At 42.5% G+C, this 27,680-nt stretch overlaps 2 protein-coding genes across 2 annotated transcripts; one reads left to right on the forward strand and one right to left on the reverse strand.

Annotated features, from left to right (window-relative positions):
* On the forward strand, positions 1 to 7,097 carry LOC142204115 (prostaglandin F synthase 1-like). Its single transcript, XM_075275376.1, has 10 exons — positions 1 to 152; positions 504 to 572; positions 740 to 907; positions 976 to 1,083; positions 1,639 to 1,716; positions 3,186 to 3,308; positions 3,496 to 3,605; positions 5,384 to 5,549; positions 5,672 to 5,754; positions 6,974 to 7,097. Exons 1-10 carry the CDS (start codon positions 36 to 38, stop codon positions 7,017 to 7,019), a joined length of 1,068 nt encoding a protein of 355 aa, XP_075131477.1. The 5' UTR covers positions 1 to 35; the 3' UTR covers positions 7,020 to 7,097.
* On the reverse strand, positions 6,801 to 26,838 carry LOC142204117 (aldo-keto reductase family 1 member D1-like). Its single transcript, XM_075275378.1, has 9 exons — positions 26,732 to 26,838; positions 13,169 to 13,336; positions 11,606 to 11,722; positions 11,382 to 11,459; positions 10,989 to 11,111; positions 10,782 to 10,891; positions 9,110 to 9,275; positions 8,475 to 8,557; positions 6,801 to 7,091 (listed from the first exon to the last, which is right to left on the reverse strand). The coding sequence occupies exons 1-9, from the start codon at positions 26,822 to 26,824 to the stop codon at positions 7,049 to 7,051; spliced, it is 981 nt and encodes a 326-aa protein (XP_075131479.1). The 5' UTR covers positions 26,825 to 26,838; the 3' UTR covers positions 6,801 to 7,048.
* Positions 26,839 to 27,680: the final 842 nt, after the last annotated feature.

Here is a 27,680-nt window from a genome sequence, read left to right on the forward strand (position 1 = left end):
CTAGATTAATCTCCAGAGAATCAGAATCACTCAACATGTCTGCAGCAGCGGAGCCACGCGGAGCCGGACAACTCCACAAAAACTCCCGTATTCTCCTCAATGATGGAAACGAGATGCCGGTGATAGCACTTGGTACCTTCAGCCCTGAAATAGTACGTATCCACTTGGATAGAGGTTATACTATGTGGGAACCTGATATAGTTTGGGGGCCACAAGGGGGTAATTATACACTGCAATACCACACACAGCCACTATACAATGTACAGCGCTGTGCTCAGTAAGTAATGAGGAGGCTGCAAAGAGCTGATCAGTAGGGGTCCTGGGTACAGACCTAAATCAGCGATTTTGCTCTGAAATTAAAATAACTAGTCAGGTGTAGTGTTCAGGAATGTAGGAAAGCTGGGTGAATCTTCCTATTAAGTCAATGAACCATAATCAGGTCACTGAAAAGTAAAAAACAAGATCAGACTACATTCCACCCAACCGGTTATTCATCTCTTCAGCTTGCAAATGAAGTCGCGAGATCGCCCCTGACGGTCTCCAGTGTGAAAGATACAGACAAGTTAGACCAGGTAAGTGGTGAGATAACACAACTACTGTAGATTCCCTGCTTAACGCTAAAATAATGGTTTCCTGAAGCCACCACTAGGGGGAGCTGTATAAGTGCCAAAGCAGTGCGATCCCCCTGGTGGTTGCAGCCATGTTCCCCCATATATTGAATCAACTTGACCTTTCATAGACCATCCTAAATTGTGTAGAAGAAGCCACCAAGACTGCGCTGGATATTGGTTACCGCCATGTGGACTCTGCCTATATTTATCTGATAGAAGAAAGCCTTGGAAAAGCCTTTCAGGAGAAGTTCTTGGATGGGACCTTAAAAAGAGAAGACCTTTTCTATACATCTAAGGTTGGTGACTTTTGTAGGTTCCGGGTGTTTCGGACGACCTTTTACCACCAGTTCCTTTAATATTTCAGCTCTGGAACACTTTCCACCAGCCCCATCTTGTCCGCCCGGCTCTGGAAAGATCTCTTCAACTGGACTATGTTGACCTGTATCTCATTCATCATCCTATAACCTATAAGGTAAATTATAGAATTTATAGGTGGGGTAAGGGCTACCGTATACCATCCCTTGTCATGGCTATAGGGGGTGGAGTCACCTTCAGGCCCTGGCACCTCCCCTGCTTAAAACACAAAAAAATAACATATATAGAAAAACTGTATGTATCCCTTTAAGATCACAGTAATATGAATGTCAAGTGACCTGAGAGGGTGGGGGCTTCGGGGCAGATTTGGATTGGGGCCCTGTTAAATCAGACCACCCCACTGTCACCACCTGACCCCATAGCTTTACAGTATTCACTATTAAATATACTATTAATACACTTCCATTAAAGGGGACAACCCCTGCAAAGTATGGGGTCACTACTTTCAGATCTTCAGGGGTATGTAAACTTACACACAGAAATTAAATAGAAATTATTTTTTTAAAAAGCTAGAAAAACACTATAGATGCTTCTAGAACTGATCCTCAGGGGAGGGGCTTGTGGGTGGGGTCAGTGAGAGGGGGAGGGGTTACGATCTTATTGCTTTAGTCACTAGCTCTTCAGTCGTGTTGGTTCTGTTTTGCCTCCGCAGCAAGGAGAGGACCTCAGCCCAGTCGATGAGAATGGATCACTTATTTTTGACTTTGTTGATCTCTGCCAGACCTGGGAGGTGAGACGTTATCAGTTTTTATGGCTTAGGTTTCTTGGGGCTATGTTTTTTTTCTAAAGAATGGCAGTCCTTATTTGGTGGCACTCCATGACCACTATGGTCATCATTATTATAGAGGCACTGTGCCAGACCAGCAGTGTTATAGGCTCTACATGTCACACCAGTTTTAGTGGTATTTAGCCAATGTAGTTGTACAGGTCACTTAAGCCATCCCTAAATATTACTGCCATACAGTGCAAAAATAAAACCAACATACAGGACATAAATATTACTGCCATACAGAGCATAAATAAAACCAACATATAGGTCAAAAATATTACCGCCATACAAAGCATAAAAAAACCAACATACAGGACATAAATATTACCGCCATACAGAGCATAAATAAAACCAACATACAGGACATAAATATTACTGCCATACAGAGCATAAATAAAACCAACATACAGGACATAAATATTACTGCCATACAAAGCATAAATAAAACTAACATACAGGACATAAATATTATGGCCATACAGAGCATAAATAAAACCAACATGCAGGACATAAATATTACTGCCATACAAAGCATAAATAAAACTAACATACAGGACATAAATATTATGGCCATACAGAGCATAAATAAAACCAACATGCAGGACATAAATATTACTGCCATACAGAGCATAAATAAAACTAACATACAGGACATAAATATTACGGCCATACAGAGCATAAATAAAACCAACATACAAGACATAAATATTACTAGCATGCAGTGCATAAACAATACTGCCATACAGTGCATAAATAGTACCAATATACAGGATATAAATATTACTACCATATAGCACATAAACAATTCCGCCATACAGTGCATAAATAATAGCAACATATATTACATAAATCCCACTATACAATACATCATACCAACACACAGTGTATAAATAATACCAGCATACAGCATATAAATAATACACGTCAAGTGTCTGATCACTTTGGGTCCAGTTGTTGAGACCCCCATCTCCTCATAAAAACAGAAGTCCCATGATGGCCAAGAATATGCACCGCCATATCATTCAACTTCCATAGGACTGCTGAAGCCAGCTGAACACTGTTATTAGGACATATATAATATACACAATACACAATGTAATGATGGCGGGTGTATATTACAGTCTGTTTGGCGGCACCAGCATTATTTTGGCATCATGACACGAATCCTGATTTACACATATGTTACAATAGCCTACAAGGATTTCTTGGCCAATATCCCAGGGAATATTACACAATCTCATCCATTTGGCCGATGCCTCCGTGTTTATAAGTTCTAATTGTACCTAAAATAAGAATCTAATCCCAGCAGTGTGCACTGACAGGACATCGTGTGTTTTCAATTAGTCCATCTGATTTCATGGACACGGGTGAGATCCAAATGTGGTTTCCTAATTATTCCTGGGGGGGGGCTCGTGTTCTTCTCCTTCCAGGCTCTGGAGCAGTGTAAGGATGCCGGGCTGGTGAAATCCATTGGAGTGTCCAACTTCAGCCGCAAGCAGCTGGAGATGATCCTGAAGAAGCCGGGGCTGAAATATAAACCCGTCTGTAATCAGGTTACAGTGATTAGTGCGACTCCTGGTGGGTGGAGAGGGAATAGCCATCAGCCAATCGTCTGATGACCCTGCCTATGGTTCATACTAACACATCACGTGATTGGTCGGCTCATTCACCTAGTATGGGGGTCATGGTTTATCGTATAGCATGCATGGGCACCAGGATTATCATTTTTCTCGCTTACAGGTTGAATGTCACCCGTACCTGAACCAGAGCAGGCTGCTGGAGTTCTGCAAATCGGAGGACATTGTTTTGACGGCTTATGGGGTGCTGGGATCCCCCGGCGCTGGAGAATGGTGGGTAAATCTGGTAATGGTCACATGCTCACTGTCAGTTCTTGATAACCGTAACATTTTGGGGTCTTTACTTCTGTAGGGGGTTCATTAGACTTGAGTGAACCTGGCTTAATACAAAGTTCTGTGAAATTTTTAGGGGTCACCATCTCTGAATCATTATTATTATTAGGGTTGAGCAATCGGGAAAGATCAGATCCCAATTGGAGAGCGAACAAATTTCACGATTGGGATTGGCTGGAAATTGATCGGAAAATGGATTATGAAATCTCTAGATCGGCTCAACCCTAAAAGTGACTTTTCCCATAGAGGAGCATTGACTAGGGCTGAGCGATCGGCGATCGAGCAAATTTTACGATCAGCTGGAAAATGATCGGAAATCGGATTTTAAAATTCGAACCTGAAATCTCAAGATCAGCTCAACCCTAATCATTATAGTCTGAGGGGTCTTCAGTCCCCAAAGTATAGGTCCAAGGGAGGTGCGGAAACCTCTCCTGGGCTCCCTCATGGTACACTTTGGGTATCTTCGGACTTCCTGAATAATATCACAAGCCCCGGGGAACGGTGATTGTATCAAAGTGTCCAATCAAAGATTGGAGGCTATATGTCACCCAGTAGGGCAGTGATGGCGAACCTATGAAACGCATATCAAAGGTGACACGTCAAGACATTTTGGGTGCCCAAACCAAGTGGCAACCACAGGCGCGCACCTCCTATGAGGTGATGGCTTCATGAATAGAGATGAGCGAGTAGTACTCAATCAAGTAGGTATTCGATGGAATACTATGGTATTCGAAATACTCGTACTCGATCGAGTACCACTCGCTGTTCGAATGTAAAAGTTCGATGCAGAACCAGCATTGATTGGCCGAATGCTATACAGTCGGCCAATCAACGCTGGTTCTTCTACCTTTAGAAGTCTTCTCCGTGCAGCTTCCCTGCGGCGTCTTCCGGCTCTGAATTCACTCTGCCAGGCATCTGGCCTGGGCAGAGCCGACTGCGCATGTCCGCTTGTAGTGCGGGCATGCGCAGTCGGCTCTGCCCAGGCCCGATGCCTGGCAGAGTGAATTCAGAGCTGGAAGATGCCGCGGGGACGCTGCACGGAGAAGACTTCTCAGAGGATCCAGCCCGACCCTCACTCGTGGACTTGGTAAGTATAATTTGATCGAACGTTGCCTACCCCTGAAACGAGCATTTCCCCCCCATAGACTATAATAGGGTTCGATATTCGATTGGAGTAGTCGACTATTGAGGGGCTACTAGAAATGAATATCGAACCTCGAACATTTTACTGTTCACTCATCTCTATTCATGAAATAAAATGGGGACGCAGCATTTTTTAAAAAAATATTAGACTAGTTATTCATTGCAACAAGCAGCTGACGATAATTTTACGTACCTCTCCCCACTCCTATCCTGGCCAATCGCCGGTGCCTCCTCTTGGCGGTGTTACAATTACATCAGGAGGCTACATATAACATCCCGCTGTCCACTATAGCACCCCCTGGAGGTCCTAGCGGAGAATGGTCAGGACTGTCACAGACAGGTGACTAAAAGTTATCGTCCACTACTCTATGTCTCAAGTTTGTTCTAAGACGAAACAGGCTTTCAAACCTTTGCCCATCTCTTGCGCCCACACTGTCCACCTTTGCTACCAAAAGGGTAGGAAATTAATATTTTTGTTAACTGGTACAGCACCTACGAAAACCATGTCGAGCCTAAAGATCGTAGATTTGTTTCCATGGATTACCCGTAAGACAATTCTCGTTTTGTGCCTACAGGACGGATCACAGCGTGCCGACACTTCTGGAAAATCCAGTCCTGATATCTATAGGCGAAAAGCATCAAAAAAGTCCGGCCCAGGTCTCGATCCGATACGCCATGCAGCGGGGAGTTGTCCCAATTGTAAAAAGCTTCAGCCCCGAGAGAATGAAGCAGAACTTCCAGGTAAAAAGCTGAAATCTCAAGTTCGTGGTCACCAAATACAGGACGCCATAGTTTTCAAGATGGCGGACAGACTCCAACTTCCTGGAGCATATCCTGAATTTTGTTTTTACCTCCATAACCAGGTTTTTGACTTCCATATCAGTCCAGAAGACATGAAAGCCATCGACGGCCTCAACCAAAACATGCGATACTGGAAATTTGAAATGTAAGTAAATCCGAGGACATGAAGTTTAGGCTGCGAGTCCGCCAAAGAGTCAGAAATATTTTCAAAAATGAGGACCCAGGAGTCTTGTGGAAGAAGGAGACCAAGTGGGACAAAAATAAGTCACATCGAAGGTAACAGGTTGACCATACAGGGGTGAAGGGGGTAGTTCAGATTGCTTAAAGGGGCAGTCCACCTCGACCTTAAAACCTGGCCAAGTCTCAGCAGATCAGAAGTTAGCCAAAATGTGATAATTCTATTTAATGTAAATTTTAAAATTGTATCAATTTCAAAAGATATTTCCATCTTTCTATCCAATGGCAGCCATTTTGTTTTTTTAGTAGATTTCTACGAACCGAAACACAAGGGAATAGCAGCCTAAAGTCGTCGTAGCCACATGTATATGGTCACAATTCTTCTAAAGTGAGAATTTTAAGGATACAGAATTTTTATTTTTAATCCTGAAACAACCCTTTAAGACTACAATGAGACCTTTAAAGGGGCCGTCTTAGTGGGACAGTTCTTTACATAACAGACTCTCTCACAATCCCCAATGAATATTTCTTCGCTATGTGTCCCCTACTCCCTTTCAGCCCTGGTACGTGTCCTGATGGAGTTTTGGACTCAAGTATCCACTAGGGGGCAGCAGAATTTTCAAATACAATATCGCATGGAGAAAAGAAGACGATAGCTATGCTATTGTCATGTAGCGCCATCAAATTGTGACCAGGTTAGATGAAGGGTTAAAAAAAAAAAAAAAATTCAAAGAATTATCTGCTTCTGGGTTCTGTGACACACTCCCTATAAAGCAGTCATAAAATAGATTTCACCTTATTTTTTTGATCTTCTAAAATCTCCTTTGATGTACCCATTGTGCTGGCTCTGGGGTTGCCATAGTAGACTTAGAGAAGGTCACATGACAGGAAGTCCGTAAATAACTAGTCTATTGAGGTTATCAGGGCAACCCTAGAGCAAGCAGCACAGTCAAAAGTGACTAATGTTAAGGAGCCAGACACCAATAACACACATGGAGACATAAAAGCTTGTATAAAAAAGTGTGTAGTAAAGTTTATTCAGATAATACCATTGTGAACTGGAGGGGGTAAAAATATAGTGACAGGAGTGACAAGGAACAAAGCTGCAGATGTTCTCCTTTGAGGTGTGGTTGGTACAGGTGAGATTGTTTTGCTGCATCGGTATTGATTCTCGATATCTGACGCAGGTGGGAGGGTCATCCTCAATATCATCATTACCATGATTTCGACTAGCGGACGAAGGCGCCTGCTCGTGTCTCCACTCAGTACTCATCTTTGAAAGGATATTCTGGATGGTCGCTCCACCTAAAAGACACGACATGGTGATTACCCCCTACTGTTACACTATGGCTACAGTTCTACTCATTTACTGCCTATAACTTTCTAATACCCACAAGGTAATAAAGGGAAACTATGATAGCGGTTGTGAAAGTCTCCTTCCTTAACAACCCCCAACTCCACCACCCTTCCCACCAGAGATAAAGCCCCTAAATATCTTCAGAGGTCTCTCTTTAAGACTCCTCTTGGCTGGACATGACCAGATATGTGCGTGACAAGATGATCAGCCTTTCAAAACAACACAATTATGTGATATTGCGTCACATAATGATATGCTGCATGTGTCTAGTCATGGCAGCTAGAGAGGAGCATAATGAACCAGGCTTGTCACAAGTGTTCCAAAAATTTGAGGTTTGGTGAAACAAATTTTTGGGGGTTGCTACCAACGAATCAATTAAAGTTGATTATTATACATTGTGTTCTCTTCAGGCAAAGACTACAGATGGGTGAACCTCGTACAATTCGTTTTAGAAATATTGATAGCGGCTTATCTGCCAGATTCGTTTTGGTTCCAGACTAGAACTTTTATTTATTATACTCCAGGTTCTCTTCATACCCGAGTGTATAAGAAGCGGAGACCCTCACCATTCCACGGCTCTCTCACAGTGTTCAGTGCTCCATCTCAGTAGTCTTCTGTCTTCCAGGGTGATGTCATGGTCCCGAGGAACTACTAAGGCCTCAACAGTCACATTGGGTGAGCCAATTTGATTCAAGGACCTGTGACATCAACTAGAAGGCCAGAAAATGACCACGAAAGGTTTCCAGAAGACATAAGGATGCCCAGGAGTGGTGATGGAAGCGGAATATCAGTATTTATTATTTTTCTGCATCCCTGGGCCTCCAATTATTTTACTGTAGAGAGTGAAAAGACCCCCGAAGTAAAAAGGATAATGAAGGGTGGCAAAATTCAGAAGTCTTGCCTATCCAAGAAATCTGGCCTATCCAAGAAATCTGGCCAAACCCAAGATTTTTGGAAAATTTGTAACGAATTCTTTACAAACCAGTTCACTCATGACAGTCTTCACCCATTCGACACCTGAGTTCCAATCACAGGCCTCAGCAGTAATAGGGGGACAATGAGGTCTTGGAGAAGGCTGGAAGACACCAGAAGAGACTCCATAGTAGAATAAGACCTCTTCTGGTCCAACTAGTCCGCCAGCCAAACCTCAAAAAATGAATCTCATGAGGTTCACCCATCACGCGTGGCAACTCACTGGTTGTGTTGTCAATTGCAGTCTATAAAGCACTTGGCTACAACTGTGTTGAAATGGTTTAATATGAAGTGAAATTGGAGTCCTCAACCAAAATTAAGGTAAGGTAAGAGTGGACGCATCCGTATAGCCAACTCACATTAACAGCTCCACGTAACGAATGTTTTTGTTCAGAGCTTCAACCTCCTTCATTTCCTGGTCAGTCAGCGAGAAGTCAAATATCTGCGAATTTAAAGAGAAAAAAAAAACTAAAAATAAGAACAGAAAAAAAAAAAAATTCCCGTAAAGAAAAACTTGCAGTCAGATTTCTACAGATATGAAGGTTCGCAGTTATCTGGTGCATAAACATTCATAACAATAGGCATGAAGTTGATAGACATTGTCCTTACCCTCATGGTAAAGTGAGCAGTGCGTGTAAATAATGCTGCCATAATGTATCTCTATAAGAAGCTCCATCCGGGCCAATCTTGTGCCCCCTATTCCTTTTAAGTGACACACCTTAAAACATTCCCTTTAACTCAGCAACTTTCTAGACTCTTTTCAATGATCAGGTAGAGCGCTTCTGAATTGCTCTGCCTGATCATAGAGAGAACTGAGCAGCCAGCTGCACAGTACTCTCTGCCTCCTCTCTGGTTTAACTTACTTCATAAGGCAAAATCCTCAGCTTTCCTTTCCAGAGAGCTAAATGGTAAGTTTCTGCTTGACACCACCAGGGGGCACTCAATGAATACTTATTTATAAAGTTCCCGTAGTAGCGGCAGAAGTGTCTCTTACCTGGAAGTTCTCTCTGATCCTCTCTGGATTAAAGCTTTTTGGAATGACCACCACACCTCTCTGAGCATTGAATCGTAGAGCAACTTGAGCAGAGGTCTTCCCGTACTTTTGGCCAATGCGAATTAAGGTCGGATCCTCCAGAAGAGGCGGCGAGGACACATTTACCCTACAATGATAGAAGTGGTAGAATCCTATTCATCCCTAGGCATATCACAATCTATATTCAACACAAGATAAGTAAGGTAATGTATGTACACAGTGACTGCAGCAGCAGAATAGTGAGCGCAGCTCTGGAGTATAATACAGGATAAGTAATGTAATGTATGTACACAGTGACTGCACCAGCAGAATAGTGAGTGCAGCTCTGGAGTATAATACAGGATAAGTAATATAATGTATGTACACAGTGACTGCACCAGCAGAATAGTGAGCGCAGCTCTGGAGTATAATACAGGATAAGTAATGTAATGTATGTACACAGTGACTGTACCAGCAGAATAGTGAGCGCAGCTCTGGAGTATAATACAGGATAAGTAATGTATGTACATAGTGACTGCACCAGCAGAATAGTGAGCGCAGCTCTGGAGTATAATACAGGATGTAACTCAGGATCAGTACAGGATAAGTAATGTGAACACAATAATTTGGCAAAGAATAAGTGCTGACACCTGATAGTCTACAGGAAGTCCAAGGGCAGGGAAAAACGGTCAAACAAAGCAAGGAATCTCATGAGGTGAGAACATAGGAAAACGATTCAGGAAGAAACTTCTTTGGCGTAACGAAAAGCTTAGGAGAAAGAGCTACTGCTTGGAACACAGGACTTCCAAGTGGATTACTCTCCTTATTGCAGTATGTCCTCTGGAGCTCCTTGGGGTAGGTCTGTCAAAATCTCTCTTCGTTAATTTTTAAGGGCAAAGCAAACAAAGAAACTTATTGTTGGAAATCCATCCTATAGCTTGGCCACCAAAAGAGACCAAAATGTCCAGCCAACTACAAATCACAAACTAACTTCAGAACATCAAGTTGTGCTGTTTTTGGTACGTGCAACAGATGAAGTTGCATCCAGAATCCATCTTTGAAGAGGAAATCAAAATTCCTTGAAGGATGATTGAGCAATGAGTCATTTCTATATCCATCCTTAAGACTCAAAAACTCGGTTCAATGTGTAGCCCCTACAAAGTTCTTACCATATACAATTGTAATGTCACATTTGGGGTTCTGTTTGGACTCTCAGAACTTCCTGGGCAAGGTTTCATCTTTATCATTTATCCGATGCTACTCAATGGTCTATTCTTCTTGGCTCAGGTCAAACCATCCCACCAGAATATCTCAGGAACCTCTGGTAGGCCGAGGCCCCAAAAGTCAAGTCCATTGGAGGTGACTTTGAAGTAACCACTTGAGACTTTTTTGAAATGGAACATTGACAAATACTATAGAGAATTAGATTTACTAATGGCATGTCCCACATGGACATGCCAAGTCCTGCATCAATGGAGAGTGGCTACTCAGAATAACCATAACTGGTGGACTCATGGTTCTCCAGTTTGACATTGTCCTGGCTCCTCTTGACATGGAAATATAACCAGTCAGCCTGGCTAACGGAATTGGTTAGGGTAAAGATCCTAACCAGTGAAGTAACATTAGCGTGCTTATAATACCTTACTCTACCTACCATGATGCGTCACGGCATGTCCCAATTGGACTGTAGCCCACAATGACAATGTCATGTTGTCGGCAGAACTCCAGTAACTTTGGCTGGGTGAAGTAAGGATGGCATTCCACCTGTACCAATACAAATAGTAAGAGTACGCATTGTAGCCATATGAAAATTTATCCCCAAAACTACTCCCCATAACCTCTTCTGTTCTTGCAGTCTCACCTGGTTGGTAGTGGGCTTGTGCTTCAATCCCGGCTTATTGAGAATCAGTTCTAACTGTCTTCGGTTAAAATTGGAGACACCCAAGGATTTGACAAGGCCAGCATCTTTACACTCTTCTAAGGCCTGTCAAGAAAAGAAGAGTCTAATATTACAAAAGTTGCAAAATGTTATAATCGTCTTATTTAAAGCTAAATTTTTAACATAATTGGACAATTTAAGCCAGGCCCCTTTTAACGCCCCCAAGTAACACAACGATCCCTTTTTCCAGTGTGTATGTATGATGTTAAGTGACGTTCTACAAGAGCTCCCGAGCATGCTCCTGCCACATAGCACGTAGGTTGCTCCCGCTCTCATGAATGGTCCTGCAGACCACCACAGCATACATGGTCTTACCTCCCAAGTAGCGCACAGATCCGTCTTGTGATACAGGAACTTTCCATTTTCATCTCTTGGATAAATTGCATCACCAGGCTGCAAAAGACAAAGTATTGACTGCGGTCAGCATTTGAGAGGGGTCAAGTAAAGCCAAACTTCTTGGGAGAAGGAATTCCTGTGACTCCTATTCTAGTTTCGATAAGGACTAGAAGTATAATAGTAATGATGGTGCCGCTACTTACCTTGAAGGCCATTGGCAGCTCAACTATATACAAATCCACATAATCCAAACCTAATGTTTTTAATGTCCTTTCCAAAGTTGGGCGGACAAGCTCTGGAGGGTGACAAGTATTCCAAAGCTAAAACAATAAAAGTAGAAAAAAAAAAAAGAAAATTATGAAGCACAAGTCAAATTTGCTTAAGGGGGGGGGGGGGGGGGGAATTGAGGGATTGAAAAAGTCCTACTTACCTCTTCCAGCTTCTCCATTGTACATTCCCGGTCCCCTTTCACCACAATGCTGGAAACAGACTCATATGACCGCTGAGACCAATCAGTGACCACAGCATTCAATGGAGAAGGATTGATGATGACATCACCGGTTCCTTACCAGTATCCGTTAAGGCCACCGATTGGTATCTTTGGTCAAGCGAGGCTTCCCGCTTCCATTGTGGCATGGGAGGGAAAGGGGAATAGGTTTGTACAAAATACTTCCGGGGATAGGAAAGTATGACTTTTTATGTTGTACACCCACCATGGATACCCCCTAGGACAACCCCTTTAATCTCAAAGAACATCTTTACAATATGGATGTACCACAAAAAGTTTCTTATGGCCACCACTAAGGAAATACAGATGTTGAATCGGTTTATGGGTTGTTTTTAAGGATAACCTTAAAAGGGTATTTCCCAGAATTATCTCTTATGACCCCATGGATCACGAGAAGGTGGCTGCCAATCTTTTCAAAGACTATGGGACTGATGAAGACAACCTAACACTGTATCTCCATTAGTTTTGTACAGTTTGGAGCTCAATTGCACAACCTTCACACCATTGAGATGACAATTCATAATCTGTAGGGTTCCAGCATTGGGACCCCACAGCCATCACATTGCCTATAGGTCGTAAGCTAGGATTCTTTAAAATCCCTTTAATGTAGGGTTAGGGCAAATATCTAGATTTTAAGAGTTGGTTGCATCACGAGAAGATGCAGAATGAAAAATAGAAGACTGCACAAAATATTAGTGCAAAAAAATCTCAAAAAAACAAAGCTTCTGGTGGATTTTGTTGAGATGTGAGAAACTTATTGTGAGGTTCTTGTGCAGGAACATATTTCAATGGTGGAAAAGAAACATGTCTAATGTTCTGTAAGAAAAAGCCTTCAAAACCATACAGCTATTTATGTCTATGGACAGAAGCCATAAGTTGGAGCCAAGAGTTGTCTGGTGGGCATTAGAATTCCTGGAAAATAAAGAGAACCTGAAATGGCCTTGTAGGACCAGGAGTTCTTCCAAGGAGAAAACCAATGACATGCCCTCTCTTTAATCTTGGAAGAGGTCATGACGGCCACTCATTGGCAGAAGACTTGCTTTGAGGAGTCATCTGCCAGGAGAATATTCAATTACTCATCCATTTACTGAAAGTAACAAGAGTCGCTCCTGAGAAAGAAGATGGGTTTTCTTGGCCAAAGCTAAAACTACACCACCAGTGACTTGGACAAGGTTTGATTTTCACCGCAAAAAAAAGTATTAGGAATATTTTCGACTTCTACAGATTCTGTAATGCTGATTATCGGTAGGCCACCTACCTTTCCACAGTAGAAGATGTCTTCTCTCTTCAACTTTCCTTCAGCTATTTTTGTTCTGATCGCCTCTCCAACCTCGTGCTCATTGTAATACACATAAGCCCCATCAATGTGACGATAGCCAATGTCTATGGCCAATTTGACAGATTCCAAGCAGGTTCCTTTGGGGGTCTGTAAGAGTCAAAGTCATCATTATTGAAAAAGTCCAAATTTCTCCTACACAATCTCGAGAAGTTATGTCAGAACTGTTCCTCATGGTCTGAGTGTATTGGGTTTCTGTCCTGGATCAGCCAGATGACCATGTATGGTGGTAGACTGGGGTGAAGTCACCACTGACTCTGGAGCAGTTTCTTGAGCAGAAACCTTTTATTCCACTATCAAGTCAGCAATTTGGTGACTGTTTAGTCATGACAATGTTTCGGGAACACGATGATGCCACTTCTACTGGATTCCATTGGTTGGCGGTAGATGTGTCAATTTTTATCTGGAGACATTGCCTTTGATCTAATGATCATGGGGCCAAACGCCTTAATATTGAACACCATGGTTCTTCGAGTACATTTTGGTGTTGTGCCAGATGCCCACATGCTTTTTTGCTGAGAAATATCAGACTTGAACCCATGACCCTAGTCCTCCCAGCCCCCAGGACAACAACAATGCTCCAGAGTACATTCAGAAACATTTACGTTAAAAGGGCGACATGACCGATCTGAGGTTAAACCAACAAAACTATGCAAACCCTTGTATTTTTTTGCCCTGCGTTATCTAAGGACCAAAGACTCTTTGATGATGGAAGTACAAAACTTGCCGTAGGGTTCACTATAGATTCTATCAGACATTGTGAGATTGCTTAATTCATAGCTCAGTGTGAAGTCATGTGGAAGAAAGCCACCGGGTTCAAGAAGGTTTTACGCTCGAACATTATTGTAGGATTATAGAATACATTCATTGTATGCCATGGACTCAGCATCCCCTCGCTCCCACGGCTCCTTGGCTTGAAAAACAACTATTGACTAAATAGATTGTGTAAATTATTGTATTGGATAGGTTGTCCTACTTTATGGGGTCGTCTTATCCCAATAACAGTACCACCCTTGTCCATAGAAAGTGTCTGGCATTTCAGATTTGAGTTCCAGTGAATAGGTCTGAGCTGCAATACCAAGTGTCGTCCATTGATATAAGTGGCGCCGCTTCTTGTCATAAATAGAGATGGTTAAACCTCCTGCAATTGGTTTTGTGAATAGTCATCCGTTTGCTTCGTGAAATGCTCGAGTCTCTTAAGACCTCGGAGTATAATAAGTGGAGAGATGATGTGCGGAAACATAATAGAGATGAGTGAACAATAAAATGTTCGAGGTTCGATATTCGTTTCGAGTAGCCCCTCAGTATTCGACTACTTGAATCGAATATCGAACCCTATTATACTCTATGGGGGGGAAATGCTCGTTTCAAGGGTAGGCAACGTTCGATTAAATTATACTTACCAAGTCCACGAGTGAGGGTCGGGCTGGATCCTCCGAGAAGTCTTGCAGCGTCCCCGCGGCGTCTTCCGGCTCTGAATTCACTCTGCCAGGCATCGGGCCTGGGCAGAGCCGACTGCGCATGAATGCACTACAAGCGGACATGTGCAGTTGGCTCTGCCCAGGCCCGATGCCTGGCAGAGTGAATTCAGAGCCGGAAGACGCCGCGGGGAGGCTGCACGGAGAAGACTTCTAAAGGTAGGAGAAGAACCAGCGTTGATTGGCCGACTGTATAGCATTCGGCCAATCAATGCTGGTTCTGCATCGAACTTTTACATTCAAATAGCGAGTGGTACTCTAGTACGAGTATTTCGAATACCGTAGTATTCGATCAAATACCTACTCGATAGAGTACTACTCGCTCATCTCTAATAATAAATAATGATACTCACCTTCCCTCACCTCTCGGACATTTTGGTTGTCTTCTGGCCTCTTTGATGACATTGTAGGCCTGGAGGACTACTAAGGCCCGTGATTGGGTCTTGGATGTCATGTGGAACACTAATGACACACCCCATGTGAACACAGAGGCCCAATCACAGGCCTTGATGGTCGTTCTGGGTAGATGACGTCACCCAGTAAGATGGAAGAGGCTAGAACAGAAGAGGAGCACGAGAGAGCCCAGAAGAGGTGAGGGAAGGCATCAGTGTTTATGATGTTTCTCTGCTTTCTATACTGAACAGAACCTAAAATATAACAGAGGGAACCCAACGTCATATCAGAAACAGGGCCATTATCTCATCAGTCATCTATACGGGACAACTGGAGTGGAGCCATGTGTTCAACTTCGCAGCACCGTAAAATTGAGTAAAGTGGTGGTGTTCCTGCACAAATGTCGCTTCATTCAGATGGGGTACAAGAAACCCCATTCTTGTGATCAGTGTGAGTCCTGGTGCTTAGACCCTGACAGATGGGAGAATTGGAGATTTTTTTCAGATTTTCCTTGGTGTGTCTTTGGTTCAGGTTACTCAGATAAGTGATGGATCTCTTTTTGGTGATACAGAGGGGTTTAATTTTACGTCCTTTTTATTTTTGAATGTTTTTTCTTTTTAAATATCTGTTGAGGAAAACGTATTTTTTTTTATTAAATAGCTTCTACGTTAGATTACAGAGATTTTGTATGTAGAACTTGTAATGTTTGCTATTTTTTTTTTTTTTATATATATTATGTTAGTTACAACAGACCTATCGGGGACTTCTAGGAGCCCTCGAGGACCCAACAGCTCCTGCAGTTTCCAGACCCCATTGGATCCCATGACGGCTAGATCGGGGTAAAGCTTTGTCATGGCTCCCATAGCTATACACACAGAGCTCACTAAGTGCTGTGTATACAGCAAATCAGGAAGAGAGGGATGGTAATAAATATGTGTCTCTCTACTGATTCTGGCACAGTTGGAAATTTTCTCTAGCCCCCACCATTCCTGAGTAATCAGCAGTGTTAGTTTAAGCACCCAATATACTAATTAGGCTGTCTAAGGTCAGGTGGGCAGTCTAGATTAACCGCTCCAGTCAAGGATAGGGTTGAGCAATCGGGATTGGAAAAGATCGGATTCTGATCGAGTAAATTTCACAATCACGATCGGAATTCCGATTCCAGCGGGATTGAGATTGGAGGTTCTCAAGATCGGCTCAACCCTATTCATGTACATATCATTAATAGGGTTGAGCGATCGGGAAAGATCATATCCCGATTGAGCAAATTTCACAATCGGGATCGGCTAGAAAATGATCGGATTTTAAAGTCGACCCTGAAATCTCAATATCGGCTCAACCCTAGTCAAGTATCACCCACATGACAGTAGAGAGCCTAATTATCATATCATGCCACAAAAGTAACAGCACCGATTGCTCAGACATAGTAGTTGCCAGAATGAATGGAGCGCCACCTATGCAGAGAGTCGGAATTGGTGGTGGTGGTGGTGAAAGGTCCTCCTTATATATAAAATGGAGCCTTAAGAACGACAGATCCAGAAAGTGAAATCTACTAAAGAAACTGCTTTTCCTACGTTAATGATTACACAAGTAACGCAATACTGAAAAACGTGAACACAACTGCCACACGATGTGAACTATAAACCGTGACCACTGGACTGAACGCGGCGTGATGTGACAAGGCCCTTGACCCAGATAAGAAAAAACTAATAGCAATGAGAAAATCTGAGAACTAATGAATAATTCACAGAAGAGGAGGTCACGAAAGCTCAAGTCATAGTAAACAGAAGAGGTGAATGACCCAGCGAGTGCCGGGAGAGAAGAGGGCAAGTATTACCAAAAGAATATTATCCTGTACCCCAAGTGTCATCGAGTCATTGTCCTGTACCCCAAGTATCAGCCTGTCATTGTCCTGTACCCCGAGTATCAGCCTGTCATTATCCTGTACCCCAAGTGTCAGCCTGTCATTATCCTGTACCCCAAGTGTCAGCCTGTCATTATCCTGTACCCCAAGTGTCAGCCTGTCATTATCCTGTACCCCAAGTGTCAGCCTGTCATTATCCTGTACCCCAAGTATCAGCCTGTCACTATCCTGTACCCCAAGTATCAGCCTGTCACTATCCTGTACCCCAAGTGTCAGCCTGTCATTATCCTGTACCCCAAGTGTCAGCCTGTCATTATCCTGTACCCCAAGTGTCAGCCTGTCATTATCCTGTACCCCAAGTATCAGCCTGTCATTATCCTGTACCCCAAGTATCAGCCTGTCATTATCCTGTACCCCAAGTATCAGCCTGTCATTATCCTGTACCCCAAGTATCAGCCTGTCATTATCCTGTACCCCAAGTATCAGCCTGTCATTATCCTGTACCCCAAGTATCAGCCTGTCATTATCCTGTACCCCAAGTGTCAGCCTGTCATTATCCTGTACCCCAAGTATCAGCCTGTCATTATCCTGTACCCCAAATATCAGCCTGTCATTATCCTGTACCCCAAGTATCAGCCTGTCATTATCCTGTACCCCAAGTATCAGCCTGTCATTATCCTGTACCCCAAGTATCAGCCTGTCATTATCCTGTACCCCAAGTATCAGCCTGTCATTATCCTGTACCCCAAGTATCAGCCTGTCATTATCCTGTACCCCAAATATCAGCGTACCATTGTCCTGTACCCCAAGTGTCAGTATGTACGGTACGCCTGTATTATATAGAAGTCTATTATCGCACATTAAAATGTGTTTTATAACGATGTTGCCGTTGTTTTGGCATCCACAAGACTAATTACACCCCTGAGATCAGACTTGTATGGTATAATCCGCTCGTTATGGTAAAACCCCTCTAATAGGAACACTTTGGAAGCCATCCAGCATACGATACTTCCACATGGCGGTCACTGCCGATGAATAGGAATTCTTACACTGTATCAGCGTATCATTCACACCACCCGAAATGCACGTATGGCTTTTATGGTAATGTGATAGTTCCTCTATAATGACGGCCTGGTTCTGCTTGAGGTACAGATGAACTGTTGTTACCTCGGCTTAAGTGTCCCGGCCGCACAGTGCATCTGTTCAGGACTTTGAGGAATTCCTTCAACATGAAGGAAGCCATGCCAATTTCCATTAACATGAACACGAAAATAAATATGGGACTGTACATATTTCTGTTCCCTACCCATTATTATCGGAAGGCCTGGAGACGGTTCAGCATGTTCCTGGCATAATAAAACATACAGAATGTAAGATGACTCCTGACTCGCTCAATAATCTGACCTAAAGTACAGCCAGCGAGAATCCCTAAGCCTTCGAAATCCACATCGACACTAATGTGCTTAGAAGAACGCGGTTATGAGATTGGGGCCGCACACTCGCGATAATAAGTATTAGAGTATTAGTATTATATCGCCTTACAGATCTCACGGTCACCATCATCGCCCAGAAACATCTGACATGGCGAGGGCTTATAGTTGGAGAGACACATGAACCCATTTCCTATTAGAAGGTAAATCCTATCATGAGTAGGACACTTATCTGGCCTAAGGACCTGCACAGCTCTAGTCATGTGACCACAGGTCCTACTCACAAAACGCAGCAGATTCAATACAACAGGATAAAAAGTATATCAAACCACCATCACCCCTATAGAGTCCTGAACATGACCCAACAGGACAAACAATTAGCAATGTGTATACTATGGCTCTCTTAAAGGGATGGCAGCACACGTAGCAACAACATCTTTAAGGTTGGACTCCGCGATGGTTTTTTTGTTGCAGATTTTGAAATCCTCACCTGGTTTTTGGCCTGAAGACACTCCCTCCTCCGGACTAGGCCCATTCATTGGGCCTAGTCCGGAGCAAAGTACACAACTGGATGCCGGTGCAGTGCATCGGCTTTCAGTCGCGGCTACCTGTATTTTGGATTGGAACCTGAGGCAGCCTCCGTCTCAGGTTCCGGTCCAAAATACCCAGTGTGAACTTACCCTTAAGGTGTTTTCTGAGGAGGCTTTCAGCACTTACTTCCCTTGACTTCTACAGTGGATGACCCTGGGTTTTCTGGGTTCACTCCAACCCCAGGTCAAATGATTGAAGGGAGCTCCTTCACCCAAGGCATTCCACCTTCTCCCTCCTAGTTACTAGTACTATGGGCGCTGGCTTTACATGTATTCAGGGAACCCCCATAGAACAGGTACCTAGGAGTGAACACCAGGAGAGGGAGGAGATGGAGTGACTTGGGATTGGGTGCTGGTTCCCCCAGAAACCCTTAACCGCTTAAAGGGGCTCCATCATCAAAATTATGCCCTATGAGCCCCACATATGCCTTTTTCAAGGCTATTCAGGCACCGTTAATGGTATTTTAAAAACGGTTTCTCTAATGCCACCAGTAAGAAGCTAATTTCAAGCCAACGTCTCGTCAACAACGATCAGCAATTTTATCCAAGCCATAACTTAAATATTTTAGGAATTTTTTAACTTAATTTTTGATGTTTTATTTAATATAAATGATAATATCCTTCTTGTTTCAATATACCGTATTAGCTTTAACGGCATTTAAAAAAAATAAATAAATTTCCAATTTTTTCCTTATTGTCTGTTTTGAATTTTTTTTTTTTTTTCCATTTTCTGTAATTTTTTTCGTTCATTTTAATTTACTTCTACGCCTTAAAATTCTAAATCTTCTTAAAGGGGGTTAACAAAAAAAAAAAAAAAAAAAAAAAAAAAAAAAAAAACCTACTACTGTATTACCTGCGGTGTTTTTCCACTAAAAGTCTATTTGCCTGCAATGTTCAAAGGTGCGACCAGTCAGCAATTTTCTAGCGGACCAGGTGAGACTATGGAGAAAATATCTGATTAGTTTTTATGGCCCCGGTGGGACCTTTGCTCAATGTTACTATTACACTTTATTTATACGGCGCTGACATATGACTCAGCTTCATACAGAGACTTTATTCATTAACCAAGACCCTTCTTGTCGGGAGGTTCCAGTGGAGAACTGGCAACTACTGGGATGGGGAAAATAAAAATTAAAAAAAAAAAAAAAGTTGGCACACGGTAACCGCGGCCCGGCTTCATATTGACCACAATATATTAGGGCATGGAGAGTAGATGTGGTTAGTTATGTTGTGCAAGATAGTCCTGACTAGGACAAGCATTCAATTGTGCTCGGGGGACAGACTTTTAAGTAGGAGGAGGGTGTATTCATATAGGTTTATATGTATGTACGATGGTCACATGGACAAAGGGGAGGTGGGATGTTCAGGAGGACTTCCAAGGGTATAAGATTTCCTCCACCCAGTAGTACCTTGCCCATATCTTCCTGGCACTCACCACCAAGGCTACGCCCCCGAGGAACTGTTTCAATATCCCAGTACTTTATTTTCAGGCCAGGTATTAGTGTGGTTGCACGGGGTGTATCATTTGCCCTGAACAAAGGGGACACTCCATTATTACACTACGACTATATCAGAATGAAATGTTGTATTATCTTAAATGGCTCCTCCACAAGTCTACAAAGTGTGGTATATTATAATAAGGGACTACCATATGAGTGTCCACTTCTGACCACTATTGTGGTGTCCCCAAGGTTTATAATACTGAACAGCTTACTGTGGATGGGTCTGTGATGTCATAGTCTGGTGCTGGGAAAGCCAAACCTACATCACTACATATACACATAGTATAGCATCTGCCTGGATGCCAAGCAACTATGTTTGTTTGTGGATACAGATACAGCAAATCTGCAATACAACAGTATATTTGTTATCTTTATGATTCCTTATTTATAACCCCAAGAACACCTTTATACTATAGGAAAGTTGCCTCCTCTGGGTGCATATAATAGTTGCTCCTTAAGCCGTATCTTATACAGTGTTTTTATCATCTTGTAACTTCAATGTCATGGCCTTGAACATGATAATCTCCCCATAGTCACAAAACTGTATCTGAGGAGTGGAAGAGTACAGTACTGAGAAGGTTGTTCCACTGTCTTGGGCATGACAGAAGATTGAGAAGACCCTATGGCCAATCTCCCATCCTATACAGACATTGAATTCCAATATTAAATTAGCTTTTATTGCATTATAGTTACCAACCAATCAGAATCCATCTACTGTAAGCAAGGGAGGGACAAACCCTCAATGTGCCCATGGCAGAGGTTTTCGAGTTTGAGCACTCCTTTTGATACTTAACCAAAGATCCTCCGAGCAATCTGAGAATGAGATAACCCTTTATCTTGAATTTCTTTCCACCGAGTAGAAATTAGCTATTGTAAGCAGGGGTGGGGCCAACAGTCAAAGTTACTGAGGCAAGGGTATGATCACCTCCAATGGTCCATAACATATAATCTTTATCCTTCAAGCTCCATTATGACATCAGAACAATCTCAGAATAAGATATTCTATTTATCTTGAATTAAATTCCAGTGTGCTCTGGTTAGCACCCAATCAGATTTCATTACTGTAAGCAGGGGAGGGACAACCCTCAATGTGCCCATGGCAGAGGCTTTCAAGTTCTGGCACTTAACCCAGATCCTCCAGACTCTATTATTATACCAGGAATATCTGAGAAAGATGACCCTTTATCTTGAATTTCATTCCACTGTGTACAAATAAGCTACTGTAAGCAGGGGTGGGGCCAACACTCAAAGTTACCGAGGCAAAGGTTCAATCACCCCCAATGGTTTATAACATAATCTCGATCCTTCAAGCTCCACTATAACACCAGAAACTGTCAGAATTAGAGATTTAGAATCAGATGCCAGCGTGCTCTAGTTAACACCCAATCAGAATCTATCTACTGTAGGCGGGGGTGGGACAAATCCTCAAAGCATCCATGGCCAAGGTTTTTGAGTTCAATCACTCTTTTTGGTTCCGAACATTTAACTCTGATCTCCAGTATTACACCAATACTATCTGAGAATGAGAATACCCTTTATCTAGAATTAATGTATTAAAATACATTCTATTGCTCTCCAACCAGAACACAGCTACTGTAAGCAGGGGTGGGACAAATCCTCAAAGTGCCCGAGGCAGGATTTTTATAGATCATTCACTCCTTTGGTCCCTAACAATTAACCCTGGTCTTCCAAGCTTCATTATTACAGGAGGGCTCTCTCAGAAGAAGATGCCCTCTGTTTTGAATTAAATTCCACCGCGCTCTGGTTAGCCCCCAATCATAATCCAGTTACTGTAGACAGGGGTGTAATGAGTCTTCAAGGCACCCAAAACACTTTTGACCCTCTTCATGTATGGGTAAAGCTGAAAGTGGAGGTTGTGATGAAGTGCTGTTTCCCTATGATAACACTGAGCTGCCAAGGCACAGGGGAAGGAAGTGTCATGGGGACATATAAGGGTACCACTTTAGGATACAACTAGGGTTGAACGATCGGATTCCGATCGTCGATCGAGTAAATTTCACGATCGCATTCGGAATTCCGATCCCGATCTTCCAACGGGATCGAGGTCAGAGGTTATCTCAAGATCGGCTCAACCCTAAAAGTGATTTTTTCCCATACAGAAGCATTGAATAGGGTTGAGCGATCGGGATCGGAAGAGATCGGATTCTGATCGGCAATCGAGCAAATTTCACAATCAAGGTCGAGATCGGCTGGAAAATGATCGGAAATCAGATTTTAAAATCGATCTTGAAATCTCAAGATCGGCTCAACCCTAGATACAACTACATCAGTAAGAAAGCCCGAGCAGGTAAAGATCAAGAGGAAAAAAAAATTAAAAAAATCAATATGGAACTTCAGACTTCAGGTCACCCTCTGAGTAGTCAGATGGGGGAGGGGAAGTAATATCTAATGATAAATGTCAATGATATCGCAATGGCTCAAGCACTTAAGGGACATTTAAAGGGAGTGTGCCACCAAGAGCCAGCATACTAACCCAACTCCATTAGGGTTTTGTCAATATGCAAATGAGCTCTATGAAGCATCTATAATGCTCTAAAGACCTAATTTGCATATCAATAAAAACCAATATCTCAGCAAGAGAGTCAGCGATTCACAAAGGGTAGACACCAAGTGATCAGGTTGACCCTAACCTATCTATCTGCTGGGTGCAGGTGGCAGGCTCCCTATAAGTGGGCACCCCTATATTCATGGGGGCATCTTTGGTTGGCCCACATTGCCGTGTGCTACTTCTACCACAGATTTTTCATTTATAATGACCACCTCTCAATCCTCCCTTATATAAATCCTAGCCCAAACATCCAGAAGAGAAACTACTAAGACCAAGAGGAACCTAAAAAACTGCAAAAAAAAAAACAAAAAACGAAGTCTCTTTGACCAAATCCCATAGTAAATACTAGACCAAAGGCTATGGGGATGCCTACAACAAAAAAGCATCACATTCTATGCATAACCCTGCAACGTTACTTGTTTAGAAGAGTGTAGTACACAGGCCCAGCCACTAGGTGCTGCCGTTTCAATCACCCAGCTTTTCTAAAGTCATATAAAGCAGTACAAACCATATAAAGCAATGATAATAATCAGAAATATAAGATATATTCCCCCTAACTAAATACATTCTGGATCACGAGGTGCCAGACTAAAGGGTCTTGACCTCATCATAAGACGGACTGGTCTTGGATACAGATGTGAAGACTGGAGAGAGCTGGGACAAAAAACTGGAGCCGAGGGATGCAGAGAGTACAAGGCGCATACAACATCTGCAGGCGCACAGCTGCTGGGGGAGGGGGTGGGGGCGCACGGGGGGGGGGGGGGAGGGGGGCTTATGTGTGCTTTGGATTAATCCAACATAATTGGTATATGGGGGATACATATACTGGGGCAGACCATGAAAAACAGGTGGAAACTATTCTATTACAGGACATTGCCATACATTATATAATATTACCGCACATACGTTATATAATATTACATTACCGTGTATCACGTTATATACTGCAGTACATTACCGTATATTATAGATTATATTACCCTACATCACATTACATGATATATCCCCTAACACTTCAATATTACATTATGTAATACTTTACATTACTGTATCTTATATAATTTTATATTACATATATTATACACAACATATAATACATCCGATAGCTGTGATACAATGTACTAATACCCAAGCAATAAGGATATTATAAGTGTCATGGAGATAATACAGAAGTGCAACGAGAATGATCACAGTAGAAAGGATTGGATGATACAGGCAGAATAAATTGGGTTATATAATAGTATAGTGTCCAAGTATTACAGTTATTATATGGGGGGGATAGTTAGTACAAAGGTAATAGAGATATTACAGCACTAGTGGGGTTATTAGAGGGATATTACAGCACTAGTGGGGTTATTAGAGGGATATTACAGCACTAGTGGGGTTATTAGAGGGATATTACAGCACTAGTGGGGTTATTAGAGGGATATTACAGCACTAGTGGGGTTATTAGAGGGATATTACAGCACTAGTGGGGTTATTAGAGGGATATTACAGCACTAGTGGGGTTATTAGAGGGATATTACAGCACTAGTGGGGTTATTAGAGGGATATTACAGCACTAGTGGGGTTATTAGAGGGATATTACAGCACTAGTGGGGTTATTAGAGGGATATTACAGCACTAGTGGGGTTATTAGAGGGATATTACAGCACTAGTGGGGTTATTAGAGGGATATTACAGCACTAGTGGGGTTATTAGAGGGATATTACAGCACTAGTGGGGTTATTAGAGGGATATTACAGCACTAGTGGGGTTATTAGAGGGATATTACAGCACTAGTGGGGTTATTAGAGGGATATTACAGCACTAGTGGGGTTATTAGAGGGATATTACAGCACTAGTGGGGTTATTAGAGGGATATTACAGCACTAGTGGGGTTATTAGAGGGATATTACAGCACTAGTGGGGTTATTAGAGGGATATTACAGCACTAGTGGGGTTATTAGAGGGATATTACAGCACTAGTGGGGTTATTAGAGGGATATTACAGCACTAGTGGGGTTATTATAGGGATATTACAGCACTAGTGGGGTTATTATAGGGATATTACAGCACTAGTGGGGTTATTATAGGGATATTACAGCACTAGTGGGGTTATTATAGGGATATTACAGCACTAGTGGGGTTATTATAGGGATATTACAGCACTAGTGGGGTTATTATAGGGATATTACAGCACTAGTGGGGTTATTATAGGGATATTACAGCAGTCCCAGGGTAATATTTGAGTAATAAATCAGGAATTAAGAGATATCGCAGTATCAGTGAGGATATTATAGGAGTAGTAGATACACAACAGAAATAACATGTAATACAACAACTTAAAGTATCAAATACAAGAAGATAATAACAGAGCTGGGGAGAAGCAAAGTAGTAAGAGGAGGATTTTAGGAGCAACATGGTTTTTCCTAAATATTACCAGAATTAGTTTATAACAATAAAAATGGTGAGATAATGGTTATGATACATAAGTAATAGGGATATTATATAGTAAAGGGCAGAGGGGTAATATAAGGGACAGTTCACACACAGAGGAAACATTCCTAGCTGACAAATTCAGCTTCAGGATTTTGTGGCTGATTATTCCACTTGAGTAAAAACTGCATCTGACTCCCATTGAAGTTAATGGAGATTGGATTTAGGTGGAATTTGGAGCGGATTTACTGAAAATTCTGCTCCAGATTCCTCCATATGAAGGTAGCTAATATTATTGTATTGTTACAGCTACAATAGGCGTAGTATGGGTATTACAGAAGTATTGGGGTAGTTATAGGAGTAAAGGGATATTAATATGGTGGTAAGAAGTAAATGTAACAGTAATACCAGGAGTGATACTAATACACAATATAGAATATATAGATAGCTATAGAATATAGTAAAAGGGATATAATAGGTAGGTAGATGGATAGAGCAATATAATATAGTACAAGGGATATTATTGTAGTAACAGGGGGTAGAATAGTAAAACCAAGGGGTATTATAGTAGTAACAGCAGGGTATAATAGTAGTACTAAGAGTCTGATACAAGTACAAAGGATATAATAGATAAGTAGCTATAGATTTATAGTATAATACAAGGGATATAATAGGTAGGTAGATGGAGAGAGCGATATATAGTACAAGGGATATAATAGATAGAGCGATATAATATAGTACAAGAGATATTATTGTAGAAACAGGGGGTATAATAGTAAAACCAAGGGGTATTATAGTAGTAACAGCAGGGTATAAGGGTATAATAGTAGTACTAAGAGTCTGAAACAAGTACAAAGTAGCTATAGATATATAATATAGTACAAGGGATATAATACTTGCACCAGCAATATAATAGTAGTACCAAATGTAAAATAGCAATAACATGGGGTATAATAGGACAAGCAGGAGGTGTAATAGTAGTACCAGGAGTATAATAGTAGTAGCAAGGATGTAGCAGCTGTACTAGGTGTATTCTGTTACTATCAGGTGTGTGATACTAATAGGGGAGTATAATAGTAACAGCAGGGGATAGAATAGTAATAGATGGGGTAGAATAGCAGTACCCAGGGCTCAGCAGTAGCAGCAGTGATGTTACAGGGATCAGTCTTAGTCTAGGATCAGTCTAGTACTATCAATGATTCAATTACAGCTGAGTAGCAGCCGACTACCATATGACTGACCGTGGCCGGAGCGGAGTAGGTGCCCAGCCCCAGGACAGGGATGCTGTTGCCGTCGCTCAGGGGGATGCGGTGATTGCCGGCGCTCAGCTCCATGCTGGATCCAAAGTGAGAAGTCGCGTCGGGCAAGTCATAAGTGGCGCTGAGGAGGGGGCGGGCAGAGGAGGAGGAGAGACACCGGGGGAGGGGGGATACACACAGCACAGGCCATTCAGATTTCCCAGTCTGCGACAATTTGCTGTTTCCAGCATTTACGGGTGACCTGTAATAAAATGCACTGGATCACTGCCGCACCGTGTGTGCACACAGCGCTTGTTTGTAGTCACCTGCGGTTGCGACTTGCAGGTAATAGGGAATTTTATTTTTATGCATTAAAGGTAAATTCTTTGCACAGGTTGTCTTATGGCGAAGGTTTCCAACTTTTATACGGCTCTATGGGCATTTTTCATGTTTAGTGATATCACCACCGGAGTCATGACATCACAGTGTCAGCAAGGAGAGAGGAGGAGGAGGGGTAAAGTCAGGGTACAGATTGGGCTTTAGAGGGGGCACATTGTTCCTGCCCCATTGTACCAGCCAACACTAACTACCACTCCTAAATCCCATAGGAAAAGGATCGGGCATGTTGAAATCTGATGTATACACAGTATATGGTCGGCCAGTCCCGATTAAATCAGCGTGTTCGGTCAATAGTGATCTTGAAGGATGTCTGGGAATAAAAACTGGCCTGTAGTCAGGGGGGGAGGGCTATAACATAAATTTGCATTCACATTAATCTGCCGCCTCCTCCACCCTTTATGGGCCGGCCATTACATCCCCTACTCTGTTTGAATAGAGAGCTGCTGCAGCTGTGAGCCTCCGCCACCCTTTATGGGCCGGCCATTACTTCCCCTACTCCAGATAGAGGGATGCTGCAGCAGTGATGTGCGGAGGGGACTACTGCAGCCAAACA

Source organism: Leptodactylus fuscus, chromosome 5 (assembly GCF_031893055.1).
Source record: "Leptodactylus fuscus isolate aLepFus1 chromosome 5, aLepFus1.hap2, whole genome shotgun sequence".
In the NCBI taxonomy this organism is placed as follows: Eukaryota; Metazoa; Chordata; class Amphibia; order Anura; family Leptodactylidae; genus Leptodactylus; species Leptodactylus fuscus.

What these genes read in the sequence shown, in the direction of transcription:
- LOC142204115 (XM_075275376.1), top strand. Translation starts at nt 36, where the DNA reads ATGTCTGCAGCAGCGGAGCCACGCGGAGCCGGACAACTCCACAAAAAC. An exon ending in ATACAGACAAGTTAGACCAG is followed by an intron (nt 573 to 739) that starts GTAAGTGGTGAG and finishes GACCTTTCATAG; the next exon opens with ACCATCCTAAATTGTGTAGA. An exon ending in CGATACTGGAAATTTGAAAT is followed by an intron (nt 5,755 to 6,973) that starts GTAAGTAAATCC and finishes TATCTGACGCAG; the next exon opens with GTGGGAGGGTCATCCTCAAT.
- LOC142204117 (XM_075275378.1), bottom strand. Translation starts at nt 26,824, where the DNA reads ATGGAGCTGAGCGCCGGCAATCACCGCATCCCCCTGAGCGACGGCAAC. An exon ending in ATCTGTGCGCTACTTGGGAG is followed by an intron (nt 11,112 to 11,381) that starts GTAAGACCATGT and finishes TTTTCTTGACAG; the next exon opens with GCCTTAGAAGAGTGTAAAGA. An exon ending in GGATCAGAGAGAACTTCCAG is followed by an intron (nt 8,558 to 9,109) that starts GTAAGAGACACT and finishes TTAAATTCGCAG; the next exon opens with ATATTTGACTTCTCGCTGAC.